At 40.0% G+C, this 23,305-nt stretch overlaps 1 protein-coding gene across 4 annotated transcripts in view; it reads left to right on the top strand.

Annotated features, from left to right (window-relative positions):
- Window positions 1–12,971, top strand: part of ABTB3 (ankyrin repeat and BTB domain containing 3) — a 172,535-nt gene extending 159,564 nt beyond the window's left edge. For all 4 annotated transcript variants that reach the window (XM_085570381.1, XM_085570380.1, XM_085570379.1 and 1 more), the window contains one exon: window positions 274–12,971. In XM_085570381.1, the coding sequence (XP_085426507.1) occupies window positions 274–483 (210 nt within the window). In that variant the 3' untranslated portion in view covers window positions 484–12,971. The remainder of the gene's footprint in view (window positions 1–273) is intronic.
- Window positions 12,972–23,305: the final 10,334 nt, after the last annotated feature.

Below are 23,305 nucleotides of genomic sequence, written 5' to 3' on the forward strand. Positions count from 1 at the left end.
TTTCCAAGGGAGAAAAGTTTCAGCCTGTGGAATTTTGTTTCCCCAACAGACAGGGTATTTTAACATGGAATTGTTACGAGTATCATCAGCATAATACACTGTTTTATTAACTCCTTCCTCTCCATGCATTTATATCTGTAAGTAAGCACATTTTAGACTGTGCCTGTCTAAAAGGCTTAGCTTGTGTATTTGTTTGTGTGCAACTCTATGTACTGTATTTGCTGCCTGGGTTTTATCAGAATGCTTATCTTTCTCTAATTTCACTTCTTGTAGTTCCTTGGTGTCACAGAACTATCTGCCTATTGTGAAGGCTACTTTCTAAAAAACATGATGGTCCTCATTGAAAACGAAGCTTTCAAACAGTTGTTGTATGACAAGAATGGAGAAACATCTGGTCAGAATGTACTAGAGGACTTACAGAGGACGTTGGCCACAAGGATTCAGTCAATTCATTTGTCTTCTTCAAAGGGCTCTGTTGTGTAAAGCTGAGGAAGATGGTAACCCTCTAATCAAAGACCCTGCAAGTTAAGTCTGCTGTTGAAGTTGCTCAAGCCTGTTGCAGTTGCTGAAATGACTACAAAAAAAAAGAAAATGTAAAATATTCTACATCACATCCAAACAGTTCTGTTCCGGCCAAAGGTGCTGCGATGGGGCTGTGTCCCCACCTGGATGAAAGAATACAGAAAACAAGTTCCTCCTGCTTTTGAGCAAGCTGAGTACCAGAGTGTCTGGTGAATTGACCTTGTACTCACATTCTAAACATGAGCCTGTTCTTGGAGCTTGATGCCAACAAAAACCAGAACTCACATCAGTGAACAGCAGAAGTCCCTGCCTGATGAAGGGTAGTGCTGGGGAACACCTGAATTGACCAATTAATCATTTAAGTCAGATTTGTTCCAGTGTTACACAGTTAAGAACTATATCTATCCCAGAGTCCATTATCTCGTGCATTTAAGAAATGTAAGAACTGATATTGCTGTCCAGCAAAGATCAGCTGTATTTAGAGAGTGGGTAAGACTGTTATAGTTGAGGAAATATACTGGCAGATTTTTAGGGGTGGGAACTTTTTAAACTGTTCATAAAATATAATGGGGTGGCCTTGTAGTTTAAAACCTATTTCTTAAGCTTAAAATTTCATTTTCAACAGAGCTGTGTTTGAGAATCTATGTAACATGTTTTGGTTTTTTAAATGGTAAAATGTACATTGTGTAAACACACATATGATCAAGTTTTGCTTGTATTCTTTCCTAGGGTGGTATAATCTTGCCTAAAAGGCTATGGTTACACCAAAGAGGCACATTACCCCGACTGTCTCTAGTACAGTAGTTGCGGGGGGGGCAGGAGAACTGCATGCTACTTGTGATTTGGGGTTGAAATCAATGACAAACTCAACAAACATGCATTTGCATGGTAACTGTACCTGTGAAATGTTCCGTCCGTGCTTCGTTTCGCCTACACAAATGCAATGTTACTTCTTGTCAAACTTCATTTGTGAAATTAGCTTATTTTTTACCTGGTGTGACTGGCTGCAATATGATACCTCTTGGAGCTCCTTCTCGAGATGCTGATTGCTGTTTGTTGCAGTGAAGAAATAACAACAGATCTTTAGTGACATGTGGATATTTTGCTACTGGCCAGAGATTGTGTCTGAGTTAGACTTTTTAAAAGTATAATTAAATATGTACTGTAGAATGATTTCTCACTATATCCTGAGAATGTATAGGTAATCTACAAATGGAGGGTTTGGGTGGGGGGGGGGGTGTGATTTAAATGTCAAACATCAGCTTTGTTTATTTTGCAGCATCTTGTTATCAAGACTGCTATTTGCCACAACATTCCAGATGCCCTCTATGAAAACCACAGTAAGAAGCAAGCGAAGATGTTTCCTTCTCCATGGCAAAGTGACATTAATCTATTTCTTTTCTAGTGTGCCATTCTACGAAATTTAGAAGTTTGTATGTTAACCTCTCTTTCTTTTGCTGAAGCATCTGCATCAGGTGCCCTTCCATGTTCCAGCTTTTGATGTGCTCAGAGAACATAGTTTTGGCTTTAGCTATCAACATAGTAGAAAGCTGTTTTATGACTCTGAGGTGTAAATCCTCCTTTCTGCTTGGTCTTCTAAAGCTTCTACTGTTTCCGCAACAAATGACAAAATGTCTAAACTGCTACTAATGTTTCAGAGACACAGCATGTCAGTCAATTAGATCTTGTTTTCTGCATAGTACGTGTTCACACAAGATGTTGTCTGGAACTTGTAAGTAATGGCTACTTCTGAGTGAATGTTGTGATCACAGAGAAGCAAGACCATAGTCAATACAACAGCAACACACAGGGGTTCTTGTTGTTTGGTGTGCCTTCTCATCCATGGAAACCCATCCTTCTATGACAAAAATAATTAGCTAAGAGTAGGCCTCGCCCTGCAGCCTCTATGTTTAAAATAGCAAAGTTTTTCAAACAATAATCATTACATTAAATGGGAAGGAAACACTTCCCATTTAATAATGGTAACTCCAAGCTAGTCAGTCTTCTGAGTTGAGAGTGTCTGTGGTCAAGTTCACTAGGTTTGTTTCAGCAATAAAGGGCTTTATAGGGCCTTTGCTGAGTGTACCTGCAGTGGTCACTGTGTTTGGGCACCCTGAGCTGTTACAGGAGGGGACTGCAGCTAAGGATTTATACAGGATAATTTTTGCCCTTGGAAATGCTGGTAATCCAAACATCACAGATGTATAGCTGAAGGAAACCTTAAGAAAAAAGAGTCATAACTTTCAATTCTTTTTTGACCAGTGGTCCCCAGGATTTTTGCCAGCAGAAAAGCCAGCCTGTGTAAACCTGGAATTCATTTCTCCTGGAAGCAGCCAGCAAACCTTTGTGGATCCACAAACCAGAGTTTGGAAATGGTGACTTTAGTCTGCCTTTCCTGATGTGAGGCTGGGTGAGGTCCAGCTGAACTATGCCAGACAATGTGCAGCTTGCAGGCTCTTCAGGAATCCAGTAACAGGGATCCATGATCTTCACCACTCTCATAATCAGAAAATTTTCCAAAGAGACTTCAGAATTTCTTCATTGCAAATCAAGGCACTTTTCCTTTGAGTCCTGATTGACAGGAAAAACAGATGATCTTACGAGATCTTTTTAGAAAGTTATTCTATGTATGAAAGGAATTCTCCTCCTTGCATCGCTAGTATAGTCTTTCCTAGTTCCTTTGTTAGTGTTTTCTGATTTTTGTTGTCATTCCCCTCATGGCTTCCCATTTTCCCCAAATTTCCGTACTTCAGCAGGAGTTTTGTACATTAACAAGCAAAGCACAGAAACTGTTGCTGTGGTTTATGTAAAGCATATCACAAAATATATCCCCTGATATTTTCTGCAAAAATATCCCGTGGCTGACTTTGATCCAGTCTGTCTTGTAATTCCTGAGGGATTCACTGCTGCCTTCCCAGGAGTTCCATCTTTATTTATGCATTTGTTTACTACACCTTTCGAAGTATAGCCCTTTCAATTTCTCCTTATTAAATTTGTTCTGCTCTAATCAGGGCAATTTCCCCACTTCATCAAGATCAATTGCAATTCTGATAGTGTCTTCTAGGCTGTTTCATAATCTTCAGCCTTTATTATATGTGGCTTCATGCATGGATTCTTCATTCCATTAATCTGGGGCTGGGGGGAAGGGCTCTTGTCAATTTAATCTAAAAAGCAATGTGAGTTTCAGTGGGTGCCCATGAATACCATCCCTATCAGATAAGGTTCTCTTTCCAACAGAGCATTTTATTAGCATTTTTTTCAGACATGGTGTTATCATCTTAGGAAATAAAAAGCTTTCTCTTCTTTGGTCTTTGTATGAGTTGCAATAATTTACAAATTTTGAGGCCAGATATTGCCTCCAGTCTCGGTAAAATGGAAAAATGACAACATCCTTAGAAAAACTTAGGATTTTCTTTTTTTAATCAAAATTTTCCAGCCTGTAATGAGTGAAGTTGTCTTTCCATCTGTCATTTTTATACTAATCCAGTGCTGTAATATTTGGGGACTTACAGACACCCTGTCCTTGCCTCCTGGCAGATCTTTCCTTATATCCCTACATGGTTCTCCCTTAGTTTCCAGAATTTCCCTCACATTCCCACTTTGCTTCGCGTGCTGCCAGTTTCCACACTTGCCAGTTTTTTACTCTAGAGCTCTGCTGGATTCCTTCCCAAGCCCAGAAGTGGTATCTGTTTTGTCCTGAATAGTTGATTTTCCAATAATTGGCTCAAGAGCTGGGAAGAGAAAAGGATGGGGAATGTAGGAGGGCAAAGGTTTTGGACATCACAGGGGAAGGCTGGCATTCTTTTCATTACAAATTTCAGCACTGTCTCTGATTTTCCCCTGATCTATTCCTCAGGTCTGCTGTCCTCTAAACACAGCTGGTGGCCAGATGCTCTGTGTTCTGGAACAGGGCCAGCTTTCTAATGGCTAAGACTACTTTTTCCCCAGCTAAAACTTCTGCCTGCTTGGTTTCAGCGTCCAGAGCAGATTCGTTAAAAATGGCTATATTAAAGACAGAGGAAACATCTTTAAAAATGTGTGAAGGTTTAGTAGCCAGGCTCCTATTGGTACTAATGAGAGCTGCTTGCTGAATTCTGCATATGCTGCTTTGGACATTGAGCCTTTTTGCACTGAATATCCACTGGCTTCATGCCAAAGTCCTGGATGGGCTGAACTGTGTGATGTGCTGGGGGCTTTCTTAAATTCTAGTTTTGTTTTAAAGCATAGCAACATGTGCTGCTCTTTAAAGGTTAAAAATAAAAAGGGAAGTGGTCTGTTTGCACTGAAATAAACTGCTCTGAGGTGGTGCAGTGATGAAAAAGAAAATAAATCTCTTCTTCCCAGCTGTACCTGCCTAAAACCAGAGGAGTCTTCTGCTATGGCATGGAATGACGTGAGGTCTGTGGGGACTCAGGCATACAGGACCCTGCTTAAATGGGTTTTTTTAAGGTTAATAGATTCATATATTCAAGATGAGGATCAGGCCATCCTGGAAAAAGCAGCCATTCCTAGTGCTCTTGCCTATGGATTAAATCCTGGGAGAAGCTGGAATGTTGCAAAACTAATTGAAGTCAGTTGCATATATTCAGGGTCCTTCAGGAGCTGGCTCTGTGTTAAAAATACTGCTGAAAGATGACAACCTGAAACCTGCATTCACTAAAGTTGCCTCTGAAGCCACTGGCTTGGGTTTGGGGGTTGATTGGTTGGTTGGTTTTGGTTGTGTTTTTTGTTCATGGTTTTGGGGGGGGGGGGGGGGTGTTGGGTGTGGTTTTTGGATTTGGTTTTTTTTTGTTTGTTGGTTTGTTTTTGTGGTTTTTGTTTTCATTTGTTTGGGTTTTTTTCTGAATGAGATTTACCTAAAGCCAATGTCTTCAAGTTAGTTGGTTTGACAAAGTGTCTTTCATGTGAGGCTTTGCAAGTGCTTTACAGAAATAAAGGGCCTAATGTTGCTTTCATCCTCTGGCACAGAGATGTTGAGATTTATAAGAATTAAAAGAACTGCCTAGGATTTATCCTAAAATTTAATAAACAAGTTTGCAGCAAGTTACCCTTGAAATAGTCCTCAGATAATATCTGAAGCCCCATAGATGAGAACATTACTCATTTTAGATGTCAACCTCTAAGCAAACAAACTGCAGCACTTCCATACATTTATAGCAAAATTACTAGGTTAGTTTTTAACTTGTTAGTTATTTTGAGGTAAGGCCTGTTATCTTCAGTGGGTGAAAACAGAAGCTGCCCACTCTGACCAGATTATCACATTTCAGTACAATTGCACCTGACCTGCTATTTGTAACTGGCCTTCAGCTGCAAAAAAAACCACAGCCAAGTCTTCAGCTGTGGCTCAATGCTCCGTGACTTCAGTGAGAGCACTGCTGAGAATATTGTGCATGTGGTGCCCAAAGCAGAAGGAAAATCTGGAAACCTGCAGAAAGACTAATGGGAGTTTGTCAGCTGCCTTCAGTGAGCCTTTGAGCTGGGGAAGCAAGCTCAGTGTGGGTAGGAGGACATTCAGTTTCTTTTTGTTGTCACTAAGTTTCATTCCTTCAGATCTGTCCAAGGCTTCTTGCATGGAACAGCTGTGAATGGCCTAGAGTGTGTTTATCTTGGATGCCTGTGCTTAAAATGTGGTATCTCACCACCTCAAAGTCAAGTCTCATTAGATGATGGGTTTTGTGCTTTGCTTGGATTGCTTGTCACTAAACACCCAGGAGACAGCAATTTGCAAGGGAGGTTGTGTTGGCTGGATAGGTTACATTCTACAGACACCTTGTGCTTTGCATAGTTAGTTGGCTAAATCTGTCCACTTGATTGTGGACAGAACAGCAACTTTGTTGTTTCTTTTTCCTTTGGAAAGGCATTTTTCACCTTTCTTTGGGCTGACAGTTTTGTTCTTTCATCCTGTAGAGGCAGTGATGCCATGTGAATGGGCATGCTTAGCTTAGGCACAGGTTTCTGTCCATGCTGGATGGCACACTAATGAAGAGGGCTTAGTAAGGCAAGACAATTAGGTAAAAGAATTTGAATGTATAAACTCAAATCTTTGCCTCTGATTCCAGAGGTATAGTGTTCACTGTTGGCTAATTCATTTGTTCCCCAACTCAGAGTTTCCATGAAATCAAAGGGGAGAGCAGGAAGAGGGGAAACAGCCCCATCTCGTGCCACTTGCTTGGCATTCTCAACCAGCTCAGTTGGCTCCAGTCTCTTCAGTGCTCACACAGAAGGTTTGCTTGGTCCCATGCTCACATATGGCCATGGAATTGAAGCAATTGGTGGCACTTTCTTGTCCTTACAAATATCTTCACTGCTGCTGCTGGTTAACTTTGGTCTTTCCACTCCCCATCATCTCTGCTGCTGTGTTATCATTAAAACTTCCATTATCCGGCTTTGCCCAGCACAGTGAGAGGCAATCTTATTTCTCACTGCTTTTCTAAAGCAAACAAAGATGGGGAAAAAGCCTCACTGAAATACCCAATTGAAAATAATTTATAATTTACAATGAGCCACAAAAGAAAAGGGAGATGCTCAGAAATAAAAAAAGAGACTGCCACTTTAGGAAAATCCAGTGTGTTAGGAGGTCATTTTAATTAATTAAGGTCAAAACCTTATTCTGGCAGGGACAGATTAACATGTTTCAAAACATCTGGACTTGTTAAAGCTACAGGTTCAAGAGAGTCCAGCCTTACCCTTTCCCCTTCCCAGCAGTGGATACACTGAATATCCTGCCGCTTACTGCGTGAGAGGCTTTCAGATAAGCCTTTCCAAAGTCAGGATCTCTGTTCTGCATAGCTTTTGAAGAGCTCACAGCACATGTGCAGGCTGGGATTTACCCCTCAGCACAGTCAAAAGCCTCCTGTGCCCTAGTGCTGGTTGTGCCATACTGGGGCAGGAAGTAGGAAGGAGCACAGGAAGCCCCTGGAGCCTCATCATAGTGAAAACTGCTTCCCCGGCATCCAAGCAGTCTCTTGGTCAAATACCCTGCTTAACCCAGTCAGTTCAATACCTTGGGAACTGATTTTTTGCCTTGCAGTTATTAAGCCAATGACTAATTGTTCCATTTGGGGTTGCAGTAAAATGTGCAGTCTTACTTCAGTTGTGAGTTATGTTTATCCATTGTAGAATACATGGACTACAGGAATGTATCTCAGAGCTTTTTGACCCCATGTTCCTGGCTAAGTTCCAGTTAGTACTAGAAAAACATGAGCTATTTAAGTCCCATCAGTGCATTTTGGCCCGTAGGTTGCTTCCTGTCCCTGTTTCTCTGGAGCCTTGCAGCTGTTGTGCAGCCATATGCACTGTGCCAGTGGGAAACAGAGGTGCCTGAGCATTATAGACACCAACTAAGTAAATCCCACTCTCTGCAATGCAGGATATTCCTCTTTCTGATCTCTTGGGCATTATGGGGAAGGTTGAATAATGGATCTCTGCTCTTTAATGCCCCAAGTTAGGTTCAGTGCTCTTCTTCCCCACTCTCTCTTGGCTCTGCCATCTACTACAGAGAGGAGGGAAAAGAAAAACCCACAGGAAATACTCCATTCTCTCAACCTGCTCTCCCCATCCCCAGTACCAGGTGGGCTGCTAGAGCATCCTTCAGTCCCACTTCTCTGAAAGCTTCTTGTAATGCTATTTGAACATCAGTTATCCTCAGAGCATGTTTTTCATTAGGTCAAGGTCTGGAAAGTGTCTTAAGTCATTCATGGTGGAAGTAAAACACTGTAAAACATTGACATTTGGGTTGGTTTTTTTTGTTGTTGTTGTTTTTTGTTTGTTTGTTTTGTTCTGTTCTTTTTTTTGTTTGGTTTGATAATTTTTTCATTGGGAAGAAAAGATGAAGCACGTGCAATACTTTTGTGTCTACAGTTATCATTGTGTGTATGTTCAAGAGAGAGAGATGGACAGCAAATAGATCTACGGGATATGTTATGAGGCGTGAAATCATGTTTGTAACGAGATTTCTTGTTAATGGCAGTCAGCCTTCCTTGATTCTAAGCATTAATGCAATATCCATTAGTGCAGCTAAACCTCCCTCTGCTCCACTTTCCCAAATGGGTTTCACTTTGTACCTAGTTTAGCATTTATAAATATTTGATATAGGGTTCAAGGAGTAATTTACATGTTAAAAATATATGAATGTTCTATGAAAAAAATACAAGTTTCTACTGTAACTTCATTCACAAATCAAAACAAGAAAGCATGATGAAATTTGCTCCACTAAAATGGCTGGAAGCCTTTTCATTGATTTCTCTAGTTTGTGGATTAGGTCTGTTTTCCATCTTTATTTCATACTGTGTCACCTTTGAAGTCTTTGCAGGCCAAATGCCTATCTCTAATTAGAAAGCACAGTCTCGATCTTTAAATGGAAAATGATCCACTTCTGAAGGGCTTGTGCCTTTATCATCGAAAGCAACACCTAAATTAGGAAATCCTGGTGTGAGCATCCTGTAAATACAGAAAGAGCACTGTCTGTGGGCAGCTCTTTGCTTCCTTTCTGCCTCTTCACATCCACTTCAACCTGTCCCTGAGATGTCTTGGAACTGGAATCTAGGAAAGAAAAGTGAAAACAAGAGGAAAGGATGTGCCAGAAATAAGATGTGCCAGAACCATTGTGCTGATCTTGATTTTTTGCTGGTTTTAGGCAGACTCCTAATTTGTGTAATACTAACCTAGGAATTGCTATGATTGTTTTGCATTTGTTACAGTTGTTATGAATTTGGGTTTGGGGTTTTTTTTCCTAGCTAAGTGGTTTTGTTTGCTGTCATCTTTTGTTGGGGTTTTTTGTGAAGGTTTCATTTCACTTTTTATTGAGAAGGGAAATGGAAGATCACATAACCCGACAGCCATCATCAACAAACACAGAGATCCTGTCCTCCATCCCACAGATGCAGCTTAAATACTGGTTTGTGGCTTCACAGGCATGTTTGAGGTCATCTATAATTAACAACGCAGGTGAAACTTTCTTCCCCTTTGCTTACCCATTAACAGTGGATAAAAACAAAATAAGAGTCAGAGTATGGACAATAGGTTGGCAGATGTTTTTCAATGGAGAAAGATTATAGCTAAGAAATACAAATGTTGCTGGAACCAAAAATTTTTTCTCAAAAGGATGGATAGACATCTGTGGCTCATTCAAAGATGTCATTCTCTTGAGTGTGTTAGATGCTTTTGAAAATTGCCTGTTTTCTGCTGTTAATGATTCAGCACGAGCCCTTCCACTGGAGAGACTAATGGAGGGCAGTCAGAACCAAGGCAGAAGGAAATGTATGAAAAATAGAGGATCTTGGACATAATTTGAGGTGGCAGCTTTGTTTGCTTTTGTCCACTGTGTCCACAACTTGAACATTATTTTAAAGGGCGTATTTGTATTTAATTTCTTTTGAGTCCTTTTTTTAATTGCTGAAGCACTCTCACAGCATCTTCTCAAAGTGCACCTGAGGTCATCTTAAACACCATTTAATGTCTGTCTGATGCTGATCCTTTTAAAATCTCCAATGAGATTATGATTCATTTGTTCTTGCTAGATGACAAATGAATTGTAACAGCCTTAACAGAAATCTTATTTTGTTAAGGCTGTATAAAGGTGCTGCAGCATGTGAAACCAGCAAGTTGATTTCTATTGCATTACTCTGAAAAAGAAAAAAAAACCTAATGAGATCTTTGTTTCTAGTGTGAAAGGTTCCCCCTAGCTTGAGAGGACATGTGCAAAGCCTCTGCTGTGAATGCCTCGATATAATCAGCTTACAAAATGGAGGAAAATGTTATTACAGAAAGATTTTTGAGGAACATAACTCCAGTGGAGCAGAACATGCACTTGCTAAAGACTGCTCTCTTGCTCTCTCTCCTCAAGTCAGTGGGAATTTTTAATGGGAGTTACTGCAAGGCTGTATGGTTTTTTAATGCGCTAGCAGATGTAATTTCCCATCCAGTCATCTGCACGCTTGTGGTTGGTACACCATAAAGGCTGAAGGCCAAATCCTGCTGTCACTGCACACAGCCCCTCTGCTTCATCAGTGATCATAAATATGTACTTATGTTACTTGAGGTTTTTGGTGAAGAGAAATGGGAGAGGGCAGGCCTTCCTTCTGCTCCTTGATCACAGGCTTTGCATTCACAATGAGTTTTATTAGAAGTATCATATATTTACGTGCTGCAGAACGAGGCCTGCGTGGGATGGGAAAGATCTTTATGAATTTAGACGTGCCTAAGAAAACAACTGTTCTAATTTTAGACAAGTTGCATTCCATATCCATTTGTTTAGTGCATCAGTCTGATGTTTACTGTTTAGTAAATTGCATTTGGGCTTTTTTTTTTTGTTTTGTTTTGGTTGTTTTTTTTTTTTTTTTTTTTTTTGAGGACATTGTCTGTCATCAGCCAGTGTAAAATAGCACCAAGGACTTCCAGACATACCCATAGGGCCGAACTGTGCCAGCTTCACACACCACAGTCCCATCAAAAGCAAGGAAAGCTGGACTGGGCACATGAAATGCAATCCCCCTGACATTGAATTACATGTCCTTCCTCATTTCATAGAGATGGATGACATCCTGGGGAAAAAAAAAAAAAAAAAACAACAACAAAAAAAAAAAAAACAGAAAAAACACATGCTGCCACTTCATCCAAGTTTAAAATGTACTAAAATCAAGGAAATTATATTAGGCATGGCTGTAGTCTTATCAAATCCAGCCCTGTGTATAGGCAGAACTCCAAGGGAAAGTAACAGGAGATTCCATTATGGAGTTTGTAGAAAGAAACCTACATAATGAACTTGACAAAGTGTCAACTTTGTGTAAACTCTCCTGGTGGGTCTGTATAAAGGTTTTTTTAAGAAATCTTCATTGGAACACACCAGAGAATAATAAACTTGCACCTTGATAGAATAGCTTTATTTGTATATACTCTATGTAAATTCTAAACCAGAGGATACATGTCATGCCTTGTACATACCTGACTAGAATGGTGGCAGTGCTGTGCACTGCTTTTAGGGGATCCAGCTTCTCAGTCCTGGATTTCCAGCTGTAAAGGTTGCAGGAGACTGCTTGGGACCAGCTAAAGCATTGGATGGATAGATGCTCACCACTCACTGCTTAGAAATGCAGGAGCAGGATTTGGAACAGATGTTGGCTATGGAGAAGATTGCTTGCTTCTACTCTTGGCTAAGGGACAAGTGCCTCCTTTGCTGTGGTCTCCAACAGAAATGATTTATGGTCAGTGTGGGAACCTTCAGAGCCCTGTTTGGTCTTTTAAAGGGGTCTGAGATTCAGGTGTCACATGGGAAGGTCCCTGAAGAAGCAGTGTGTACATACATCTACCTACCTGTCTGTCTGTTATCTAATATCCCACTGTTTCTGTATTGAATGGTCTCAGTAACCTGTAAACAAGTGATCACTCCTGTTGTGCTACTGCTTTGAAATTCTTTGCATGCACTCTGGCATATAATTCTTTAAGAAAAGAAATTATACATATTATATATACATATATATATAGTAGCTTGCAAAATATTCATGTTGAAGAGCCATGTTTTGTGCAAATTGTACATTTATGTTGTGAGCAATATTGCAATATGAACTTTTATTAGTTATCAATAGTAGATTTATCACATTATTTTTGAGCTTATGTACGTATCCCAAGCTTTCAGGCTCAGGCATTAGATCAGCTACTGAAGGAGACTTTTTCTTTGCAGTAGAAATAGCACAGGCTTTCAGTAAATGGGCAGGTGTGCAAGTCCCATTCTGTTTAATGCAAGTTGCGAGGCTGATTCTTCATGCAGGTTGTCAGGCAAATATTCTCTTGTCTGTGCTGGAATTTGTGTTTGGTATTAGGACCCTGTTGTGGTCATCTAGAACAGAACTCAAACCCCAGCATTGCCAAACAAAGTGCTTGATTCCTACTGCTCTCTGTATCCACAGGTGCTCCAGTATAAACACAAGGAGGACTTAAGGAACTCCCAGTTGCCTGCTGAATAGCCAGTGTTATATTTTCAAATGTTCATGCTACTTAGTTTTCAATGTAGGGGCTAGATAAAAGTGTAATACCAGTATGGCTTTAGAAAAGCTACAGTGTTTGGAGCTTGACCTTGAAACTTTTACCTGATTCCTAAACATCATCGGTGGCTTTGTTTGCTCAATGTTTACCTCTGAGAAATGTATGCTATTGATTTAAATGTTTAATATATTGACTGCCTTTTTTGTATATTTGTTATCATAAAGGTTTGGTTCAAATGCTAACAATTGTGGTCTATTTTCAGACTTGAAATACTTATGGTTCTGTATTTGGAAGGCAAAGTTATTAATGAATATAGTAATTTGGTATTTTATTCCTGTTTTATACAGCTGCCCCCATAGGTTATTATCAGATAGCAATGAATATTGCTGAACAGCAGGTGGAACTCCTTTGAGTGTGTTTATGAGCCATCTCTGTTCAATAAAAATTCCATTGTTTTCTAGCCTAGGAAATGGCTGCTGCGAGTGTTTTTGTTGTCTCTTCTGCCCTTAAGGTGATTCTTGTTGTATTTCAGACAGCAGTAGGACTGGGCTTCTCCCAGGAACCATCTCCCAGAAACCACGTGTTCAGGATTTTACATCTGGAAGTCCTGGTGCTGTTTTCCCACATACACTGCTATCAGCATGCTTGCTGTGCACATGAAGAAGTGATATGGAGCTGGTTCCCAAAAACCCTTCTCTGAGTGTTGGTCTGCCATAAGATTGGCACATAAGACCTGGGAATGGAGCTCCATGATGCTTAAAATTAAGCATCTGCAAGTGCATCAGAGTTTGGATGCAGGAAGATCCGAAAGGCTGAAGTTTGGTCCATTATTATTACTGCAAGTGTGTACAAATAAGTTGGAAACAGGTATCTCAAAGGGAAGTCAGGTGTAAGCAGAAGGACTTGATTAAGCTTGGTGTGAGTGTGAAAATCAGGGTTTACATTTTTACTCCTTAAATTAATTTCCAGTGTATTCTGTCTTGTATGTTTTAGTGGATTTGAAGTCAAGTTCTTTCTTCATGTTTAGAATCTTTCTCCAGATTATTAAGGAACAGGTCAGTTCAGGAGGCAAAAGAGGGTTGACATCCTTTCATGTCTTTTACATGAGACACCACTCACACCACACTGGGTCACCCAGTTTATACTGGGTGACTGCCCAGGCCAGTGGTGGCTCTCTTGGGTGCCTTTACATTTTGCAAACACAGCTGTCCAGGAGCAGACTTTGAAAAGCAGCTCATAGGGTACCCTGCAGCTATCCAAATTCTGCAAGAGATCTAGGCCCCCTCTTCCCTGCCTCCCCAGTAAGGAAAAAAAAAAAAAGTTTCCAGAAGAAAACAAAGCAAGCCTTAATATGTAGCAACTGGAATGATTTGTCTCACTTTCCCAGCTGTGGATACTGAAACAGTATACAACCGTTCTTCTAGGGCATTTGAGCTAACACTTCACTGAGAAAAATAGCGAAGTTCAGCCAGAAATGTTCACACCATTCTTCTGGGTTCTTTGTAAACTTACCCATGTTTTTTCTACATTCCATTCCCTGTTGTGTTCTTCAGGTTTGATGTAGAGACTGAAGGCTGTGGCACCTGTTCACTGGGCTAATGAAGGTTTAGGACATGCCTCTTAGGACTTGCCCACTGCCTCTTCCATGGGGCAGAAATGGACCTTCCCCTGCTACAAAGTGGATGTCTAAACCTCCCCTGCCACAAAGTGGAGCTGACCTAGAGGAGCCCAGTTTTGTCCTGAGGCTAAAGCACTGCCAAAAGTGCTTGATGTTGCTCTATTGATGGAATCAGCAGCAGAAGTGTGTGTATAATGTAAAAGTCTTTGTGTGTCTCAGTTTGATTACGCAGAAGTAGCATTTAAACCACTCAGAAATATTTTTTTCCCAAATCTGCTTAATGGTTTATACAGATATATTTCTAGGTGTGTGGTGGTATCAGCTAAATTTTTCTATGTTGACAGAGCCTTATATTTTAATAAACATTTCCTCAGTGGCTTTTATTTTGTCCAATTAGTCTGTCATGGAAAACATTCCAGAATAAGTGTGTGGGCTGGCTGTCTCTAAGCTTTGCTATGAAGATGTAAAACTGCAAAGTAAAGGGTGTCTAAGAACCCTTGCAGGCTTGGAGGGCACCATTCCCAGCACAGCCCTGCAGCCTGGCTACCTTCCTAGGAACTTATTAGCCCCTTGGCTCTACAAGCCAATGGCTTGTGTAAGAACTTGTAGTGTCCTCCTGTAGTAACAAGTACTTGAAGCCTCCAGCACTGAGCAACACACTTAGACATGGAGGAAATAAAGATGTGACACCTCTGAGACAAACACTGGCCCTATGTCCCCCATTGCTCCCATGGTGGTGGAGAGGTGCAAGCCCTCAGGTGTTTTGAGGTGTCCAGCTGACAGGAGTTGTTGCAGGGATGATGGGATTCTTATTCCCAAACTCTCAAGCACACATTTTGGAGAAGCAGCTGATCCACAAGCTTGCATCTCTGATAATGCAGTTACTGTGTCCCAGTAAGGTTTCAATGTCTTTCACACGTATCTAGTTCATTGAGATCACACTTATTAGATGTGCTAAAAGATAAGTGATAGACCTCATTTATTCCATAAAGTTAAACAAAGACTACCAAAAGAAATAAGTTAAGATCTGGGAGAATAAGCCTTAGCACAAGGATGTTTTATCTTTCAAAGTGAGGAGGTTTGTGCTCTCCCAGAGAACTCCTAAAGGAGATTCTGGATGAAAGAAAACCAAAGCAGCCTTGTTTTAACTACCTGAAAACTTAACTTTCTGCCTAGCTATCAGTTCAAGAGTTCTTCCCCTCAGGCTATGCAGCAGTGTACAAACAGGGCATGTCATCTCCCTTGACGTGACGTGATGCTGCTCTACTGAGAGCTGATACTTCTTTGGTTTCCTGCCACTATTCATGCTCAGTGTTTCACAGATACATAGGGAATGCAAACAGAAAATCTAAAGGTAACCTTGAGGACTTAGATGGCCACCACTGGTGTCTCAAAGTCACTCCTAAATACTTCTATCTTTCTCTTTATTTTCTTTCTTTCTTTTCTTTTTCTTTCTTTCTTCTCGTGATTATGTGACTGCTTTTAGCTGTTTAGCATTGCTGGGACTGCACCACTAGTATTTTGCAGATCATATGATAAAATAGAAAAAAATAATCTGAGATGCCAGTGTATTGATCGCTTTCCCCTTTTTTCACCTGTAGAGGTCAGCTTAACCACAACTGTAAACCTACAGCATAACTTCTGAAACACATAAAATCCCCTTTGTTTTCTTGCCTACAGCCTGTGTGATTTGCACATGAATCTTTTCCTGGCATTGTAGTACCTTCCAGCTGTCCTACTAGAGATGTTTAAAGTGTCGCTGAGAGTTTCATGACTCAAGGTATGTCAAGGTCGCTACAGAGCCTTGGACACTGGAGCTCTTTAAGTTTTTCAGTAGTTATTGGAGAGCCTGCTGGAACCAGCTACTTCAACGTCACTTCATCAACCAGCTCTCCTCTCTTCCATCTGACTCCATGTGAACAACAATACTCTTGAGTGCTCTCTGAGCACCTTGACATGACCCTAAAAAAGAAACTGAACCCTCCCCTTCAAGGTGTCATTGCTTTTTTCAACCACTGGTTCCCTTTCTTTACCTGGTATATCCACTCCAGAAAAGAAGTTTGCTTTCATCCAGCACTTGCATCCTCGGGTGAAAAGCAGCAGGGATAGGTCAAATACAGATCCAGAAACAGGGATAATGTTTCAGTGCTTTTCACTTCAGACAGGCAGAAGTTTCTGACACCAGAATCAATGACTAAACTGAAAATGAAAATTGCTATTGTCAAGCCTTGCCTTCCTTTATGGATGTTCATGGGGATAAAAAGCATCTCAGCTCTCCTCATCAGAGGTTAAGAAATGGGCTAAGAGATTCAGGCTCTGTCTGATCTCTGACTGGGGCCAGGGGAGTGGAGCTGAATCCTTTCAGGAGATCACTTTTAGGAAAGGCCCAAGGTCAGTCCAGAACAGGATATATCATGAAAATGGCTGATGACAATTCTTTTATTTCCACAGGATCTGAGCTTTGTCCTCACACTCTGGGACAGCCATTTAAGTCCTTGACTGCTGTTGCACATACCTTTCTTTCTTCGTGGCCATTTTTTCCATCTAAAAATCCAGAGACTTCTGTCAGCTGTACAGCCTCATTCCCAGTTAGAATAGCTCTTGGGCTTGTCCCATAATTCCTCCAGTGGTGGCAGAATTCCATCCAAATGAAGAAACTAACATCTGCTTTATTTGCTAATCTTCCCAACTCTGTGGCTGAGCCATCTTTGGACACTGGACACCGAGAAGACCATTTTTTATTGGTGTTCAATGTCCCATAAGTCATCCTGGGGGATTCCTTGGTGTGGCTGCTCTGGGCTGCATTAGATTTTGATTCCATCTGCTGGGAGTTTCCTGCCTGAGGCACCACTCTTTCAGCCACATTTCTGTGACTACCAAGACACTGTAGAACACTAATAACACTAATACCTTTAATAGAATGGTCTTTCTTTTGAAAAAAAAAACCAAACAAAACAAAACCAAAAAAACCCAGTTGCACATCCCCAGAAAGTGTGACGTGACAGAGAGAGGTATTGGAATCACCCAGCATTTATAGACTGGGTCTCAGAAGAAAAATCATTACTACTAACTGCAACCCTCTAAGCTATAATATCCGTTGTGCACAATTGCTACCTATCTTCCTTCCTTTCTCCTTTTCCAGCTGTCTTTTCTTTGATATTTCTGCTGCTGGGTCTCCCCACAGTGCACTTCTATCTTGTGATTATGTACACGGTGGGACAGAAGGCAGAGCTTGTGTGCCCCCTCTGAGTATGGCTTCAGTAAAAACAAGTCTGGTTCCACTTTGTTCTGCAAACCACCACACTGTAAATGTATACATCTGAAAAAAAACCCCAAATATCCAGGAACCACAGCCACTGGAAGGTAATCTGGCTTTCTTCCCCTTGGCTGCCTAACACCCATAACAGGGTGCCTGTCCTTTGAGAATAGCAGGCACTTTCACAAAAACTTCCCCCAGAATCTGGAGGAAGACTGAAGGTCTAACTGTGGCCGATTCATGCATGGGAGGACAAGAAGGATTTCTTGACTCTATTAAGAGAAGATGGCCAGCAAAGCAAATACAGCCCAGCAAAAAGGCCAGCTTTGCATGCAAGCTCTCAGAAAAGTTTCTGTGACTGAGACCTGAACATCAAGACCTGAATCTGATGCTTAATTTGAATCTTCCCAGTGAGCTGGACTCAATCGTCACCTTTGCTTTATTCAAGAACAAACACACTCCAGGACATTCCTGTTCCTGTCAAAACAAGACTGTTTCCTACTGTTTCCTGTTTGCACCTTGATTTGCTTCAGCTGAATCTGATACTGGTTACATTTTAGGATGTGAAATTAGCAGCAGCTACCTAAAATTTGTGTTCTCTCAAGGAAACCAGGTGTTTGTATATCCCACTTGTGACTCATTTTTTCAACGAGAGCAAGGAGTTTGGCCCAAAGTATAAATTTGTAAAATTATTATAAAATATTCAAATTAAGCCATAAAAGCTGTCTTTCTAGTCAAAGGGGGGGGGGGGGGGAAGGGAAAAAAGCACCCAAAACATAGGAAAAAAAGGAACTGCAAGACTTGCTTCAGTAATGTGAGAGAGAAGGGCTGAAGCTCCTGCACACACAAAATCTCCAGGTCCATGGAAAACCCTGGGGCTCCCAAGATATTACAGGATCTCAATGCTTAGTGCAGTAAAACTCAACTGAAAAACTCCTTATGCTCTACAGAACTTCTGTATTGGAATTAAAGAAGTGTTTTCAGGCTGGAAATCTTGACCATGTTTTTTTCCTCCAGCTGTGCCAGCTGCACTAGGAAAAGTTGTGATCTCCTGAAAATCTTTCTCCTCAGAAAAAAATAGTGTATTTACGTTGTTTGTTTTGCTTGGGTTTTTTCCAGTTTCAGGACAAATAAAAATCTCATTTCTGTTTTAACAGAACTCTAAGGGATATAAAATTATTTGTAAATCCCTCTACTTTCTGAAAAAGGAGTTAAGGGCTAACAAAGTTAAAGAGGCCACTTTAAAAAGAAAATAAAAGATAAAGCACAGCATGTGCCTAAGCATTTTGCTGACTATGATTAAATTAGGCATATTCTTAAGTGAAATAGGGCCAAAACATCCTCGTTCTCCCTGCTGGAAGGTTCAGGGAGGATGGGGGTGCCAAGGCAAGGCTTTTAAACAAAGCTGTGTTAAGTAAGTAATTCTAGTTTCCAGGCACTGTCTATTTATGAGAGAGGGAGGCTGGCCCTTGATAAACACACTGCAGAGGAACCCTTTGGAATTACTTCATGCTTCCATTGCAAACTTTGTGAAGAAAATAAATTAAAACCACGAGTGTTAAGAAATTACACTTAGCCATCATTGTATATCTTCATAATAGAATTTAAAGTGTTATTTTAATTAAGGTTTCTTGATGCTGAAACTAAAAGAATAATATTTAAGATAATTTAACTTCAAAACTGAAGACAAAAACCTGAGAGTTTTTGTGCCTCCAGTTCTCCTCTCCATCGCACCCTAGGGAGGAAGGAGTGGTTTTACTGGGAGCACTAAATTGGAGAATACCATTCCCAAACCATGATACAACCCTCTAAAATGTGATTACTGAAATTTTGCTTTTTTTGTCTTTAATTAAAGACACAAGAAGCAGAACTGCATTACCTGAGCAGAGACTATTTGTTCTTTGTGGAAATTGGTGGTTTCAAAAGCATACAAGGAGTAAGTAGGCAGTAGAATTAAGCAATATATAGAAAATTTGCCCATGAATCATGGAATATTTGCAAAGGGATTGAAAATCAATTTCAAATAATCGAATTTAAAAAGTTGTGGTAATGAGCACCTTGGCACTCAGCACCTGTGGAAAGCAGATCTTTCTCACCACATTTTTTTCTCCCAAATTTGCTTACGAAAAAGAATGCTTGGAGAGAAGTAAAACACAATTATATGATCCTTTTTTTTTTTATTTTATTTCTTTTTAAGTTCCAAGAAGCCTCCAGAAACATATAATTTGGCAAGACACAAAAGTTAAACTTTTTAAAAACACAGCCTTAGTCATTGTTCTTAGCCTGAGAAAGAGAAAATTAAGAATTAAAATGGCACTAAAATCAGTCTGGTATCTTGAAAAAGCAGCCCAGTTCAAGGCAGCAGGTTGTGAGTGGAGAGAAGTTGATCTCATTAACAAAACAAAGCCTAGAGTGTCTTTACAGAAGGATGAATTATGTTGAAAATCAAGTGAAGGATGCACTTGAAAGGCAAAGGTAGGCTGGGATATTTGACTGTGGTGCTATGAGACAAAGCTTGATTTAAAAACCAGAGAGAACAGTCAATCCTCCATAAATGCAGGACTGTGTCCTGCTGCTCCCCACACAATGGCTCCTTTATGGGCTGCCTCCTGCTCTGTGTGCTGAGCCCCAGCTCTGACACTACAGGTATGACTTGGACCCTTGAAGATTTTACATGTTCGTTTTTTATTAAACACACTTCAGATCTCCTGAGCAACACATAAGCTTAGCTTGTTCTAAACCCAGGATTTTAAAATTCCCCTCAAGTATAAAGAGGAAAAAATAGTACTTTACTATCTGATATACAAATAAAGCGTCCTTTGACTACAAATATTGAACCCTGGCAAAATATTATTTTAAGATGGGTAGTCTGATGCTATTTCCATGCTAACAGCACTCAAGCCCTACTACAGTAATGTGAAAACTTGAGGGCTGAAGCAGGGCTGTGTGCAGGGGAATTGCTGCTCATGATAAAAGTCAAGCAGCAAGAAAGGAGAATGTGAAATTAATGCATTTGCCTTGTTGTTTTAACAAAACCTGTTTACTGTGGAAGAAGGAAGGTCTTCAGATTAGGAAATATCACTTCTGGATTAGGAAACAGCCTCCATCACAAGCAGCAGCTTTTCTCAGGATATATTGTTAGATTTTGCCTGAATTCTTCTCTTCTACTATGAAAAAATTGCTGTCTTAAATGAAAAAATACTACAATGTTTCAGTTTCCGATGTACAGAAGTTTTATTGTTTCTGTGAAATTGTTCTTTGGTCTCTGCCAGATGCTTGAGCTGTCTGAACACCTGATGCCTGCACTTGCAGTGTCTCTCCCTGCAGAGATCTGACAGAGGTCCCTTGTCAGCTGAAGCCACAGAGTTGCCACAATAACGCAAGAGGAGCATCTTTGCCTTTGGAGTGGGAGCTCTGCTTGCTGTGCATCCAATGAAAATTGCCCTTCCCATGTATTTTCTTGAGTCAGCTCAAAGCACAAAGTGCTTAGTTTTCCCATCCAATGTTGAACCTCACTCAACAAATAATGAATCATGGGTGTTTGCTTCGATCCTTTTTCACCTTTACCACTCACTAATTTTGGAACTTGCAGTTTATAATTACAGCTCTGAGCCAGGGGTCTTGTTTTGGGAAATGAGAATATTTTAAAGGGAAGCTTAACAGCTGCATCTTGCCTGAATACATCGTGAAGAGCTGGGTCTGACCTACATTAAAAGCTTAGAGAACCTTTCAGTCTGCAAATGAATAAAGGGCCCTAACTCTGAGTGAAGAGCACATACTAATTGCTCTCTAAACCACTGGGATCCACAGAAATTGAAATGAAAGGGTTTTTGTGGGACCTCTCAGTGCTTGTTTCAGGATGTTGTGTGGCAGTGCACTTTGTCAGAGTTTGAGCCAGTGCCTGCTGCACTGTAAACTGGACTAAACAGACAATTTGATTTGTCCTAAAACATCTCTGGAATGCCAGCAATTTAAAGGTGACTTCTACATTATATGTTTAATTAGTGCTAAGAAATGTAGGTAAAAGAACAGCTGATTAAGTTATTTGCAAGATTTTTCTGATGCTGCATCAGCGAGTTCTGTCTTTTAAGCAGAAGTCATCCTTGACACCTTGGTTCAGAGTCTGCATCTATGATATTCTTTTCATGAAGAAGGGAAGTTTTTGATTGGGAGGAAGACAATTTGAGAATAATTTCCTTTCCTGAGGCTGCACCTACAATCAAACAAGGATATAAGCTTGCAAAACCCCAAGCATGGGGAATTTTGCTCCAGAGGAAGTCTGTGATCAGGGTTCTTCTCTTTTTTTCTTGGGATATTAAATATTCTCTCAGAATAAACTATCTATTTGATGATTTTCCAGTGAGTGATATTTAGCTATGGGAAAGGGCAAGTTCATTTTGCCAAAATTGCCTGTGGATTACATGTTGCATACCCCATTGCTAGGGACATGGCCTACTGCAGAAAACATTATAATTTAATTATATTGGTGAATGTAATATTGTTTGTGAAATACAACTGCCTTATTAGGATATTTAGCCTTCATGGATCTTTGGAGAATCATGAAACAAAGTAATTCCCTATTAGCTCAGTGAAAAGGAATTAATGAAAGAGTAGAGTTATCAGAAAGATCTGAAAGGAAATGATTATGAGGTATCCTGGTGTCAGCAGATAAAGTTCAAAAACATTTACATTTGTCATCTGGCTTGTCACCTTTGATAAGTCCTTCCTTTACTCCCTCTCCTTTGCTTATTTGATCCACAACATCCCCTTCAGTTTCTCCTTGCCTTGCTCATTATTCCTCCCAAGCACAAAGCAGGGAAATTGATGTTTCTGCCTATTTACCAAACTGAAAAATAAAACGCTTCAGCTGGAGTGATAATATTTTGGTCCTCCATCTAAAAGGGCTAAAAACAAAAGCAAAAAAATCCCCAACTGTCACAGGGATATTTCTCCCTCTCTCAGGATTTTTCATAGAGGTGCATAGAGAGACAGAAAGAGAAAACAATTTCTATCTCTGCTCCTTGTTATTCTCATGTGGAATGTTCTTGGAGAATTGTTTACCTGGGGTGATTGCTTGATTGGATTCTGGTGAGATTGTTTGAGTCTGGTGGCCAATCCAACCCATCTGTGTCTGGACTCTGGCGAACAGGGTAATGAGTTGTGAGTTAGATTTAGCAGTTAGAGAAAGTTATATGTAGTTTTAGTATCTTTCTTATGTAGTATATTAATGTATTATAGCATAGTTATAATAAAGAAATCATTCAGCCTTCTGAGCTGAGTCAGACATCATCATTTCTTCCCATTGGGTTCACCTGCATTTACAATACCCAACATATTTTCGGTTTTAACACTACTTGTCAATCTATTGTACATGATACTTCTTGGGGGTCTCTCTCGCTCTCTCTTTCTTTTTTTTTAAGTATTTTTCTTTTAGTTTTCCCTTAAAGAGTAGCAAATTTGTCAAACAAAATGCCGAAACAATGAAACCTAAAATAACATTTCCCTTTGAAATTCTTATATACTTTGATATTTTATAATGGAATTCTTCCTTGAAAAAAATATTTGCCATAATTGGGCTAAAAATGCTTCTCAGTGTAACTTGAATTGATGAAAATATGAATTTTTCAGTGAATTTATTGTCCATAGAAAATTTGTGACCATGCCTACACTACACTGTTGCTCCTATTTATGTTGTATGATTTAACTTAAAAATTCACTCTGTCTTGTTAAAATAACTTTAAAATATGTTCTGATTTCAATAAATGACCCTAGTGCTTCTGATGAACAGTGAATTGTCTGCAATAAAATTTGAAATTTGAAGCCTTTGGATTTAATAGGGATATTCAAATGAATTCAATGTTAGATTTATCTGTATATCCCATGGAAATACATGTCTTGAAATTTCTAATCTAAAGGTTATTAAATAACAA

Source organism: Lonchura striata, chromosome 1A (genome assembly GCF_050655825.1).
Source record: "Lonchura striata isolate lonStrDom1 chromosome 1A, ASM5065582v1, whole genome shotgun sequence".
In the NCBI taxonomy this organism is placed as follows: domain Eukaryota; kingdom Metazoa; phylum Chordata; class Aves; order Passeriformes; family Estrildidae; genus Lonchura; species Lonchura striata.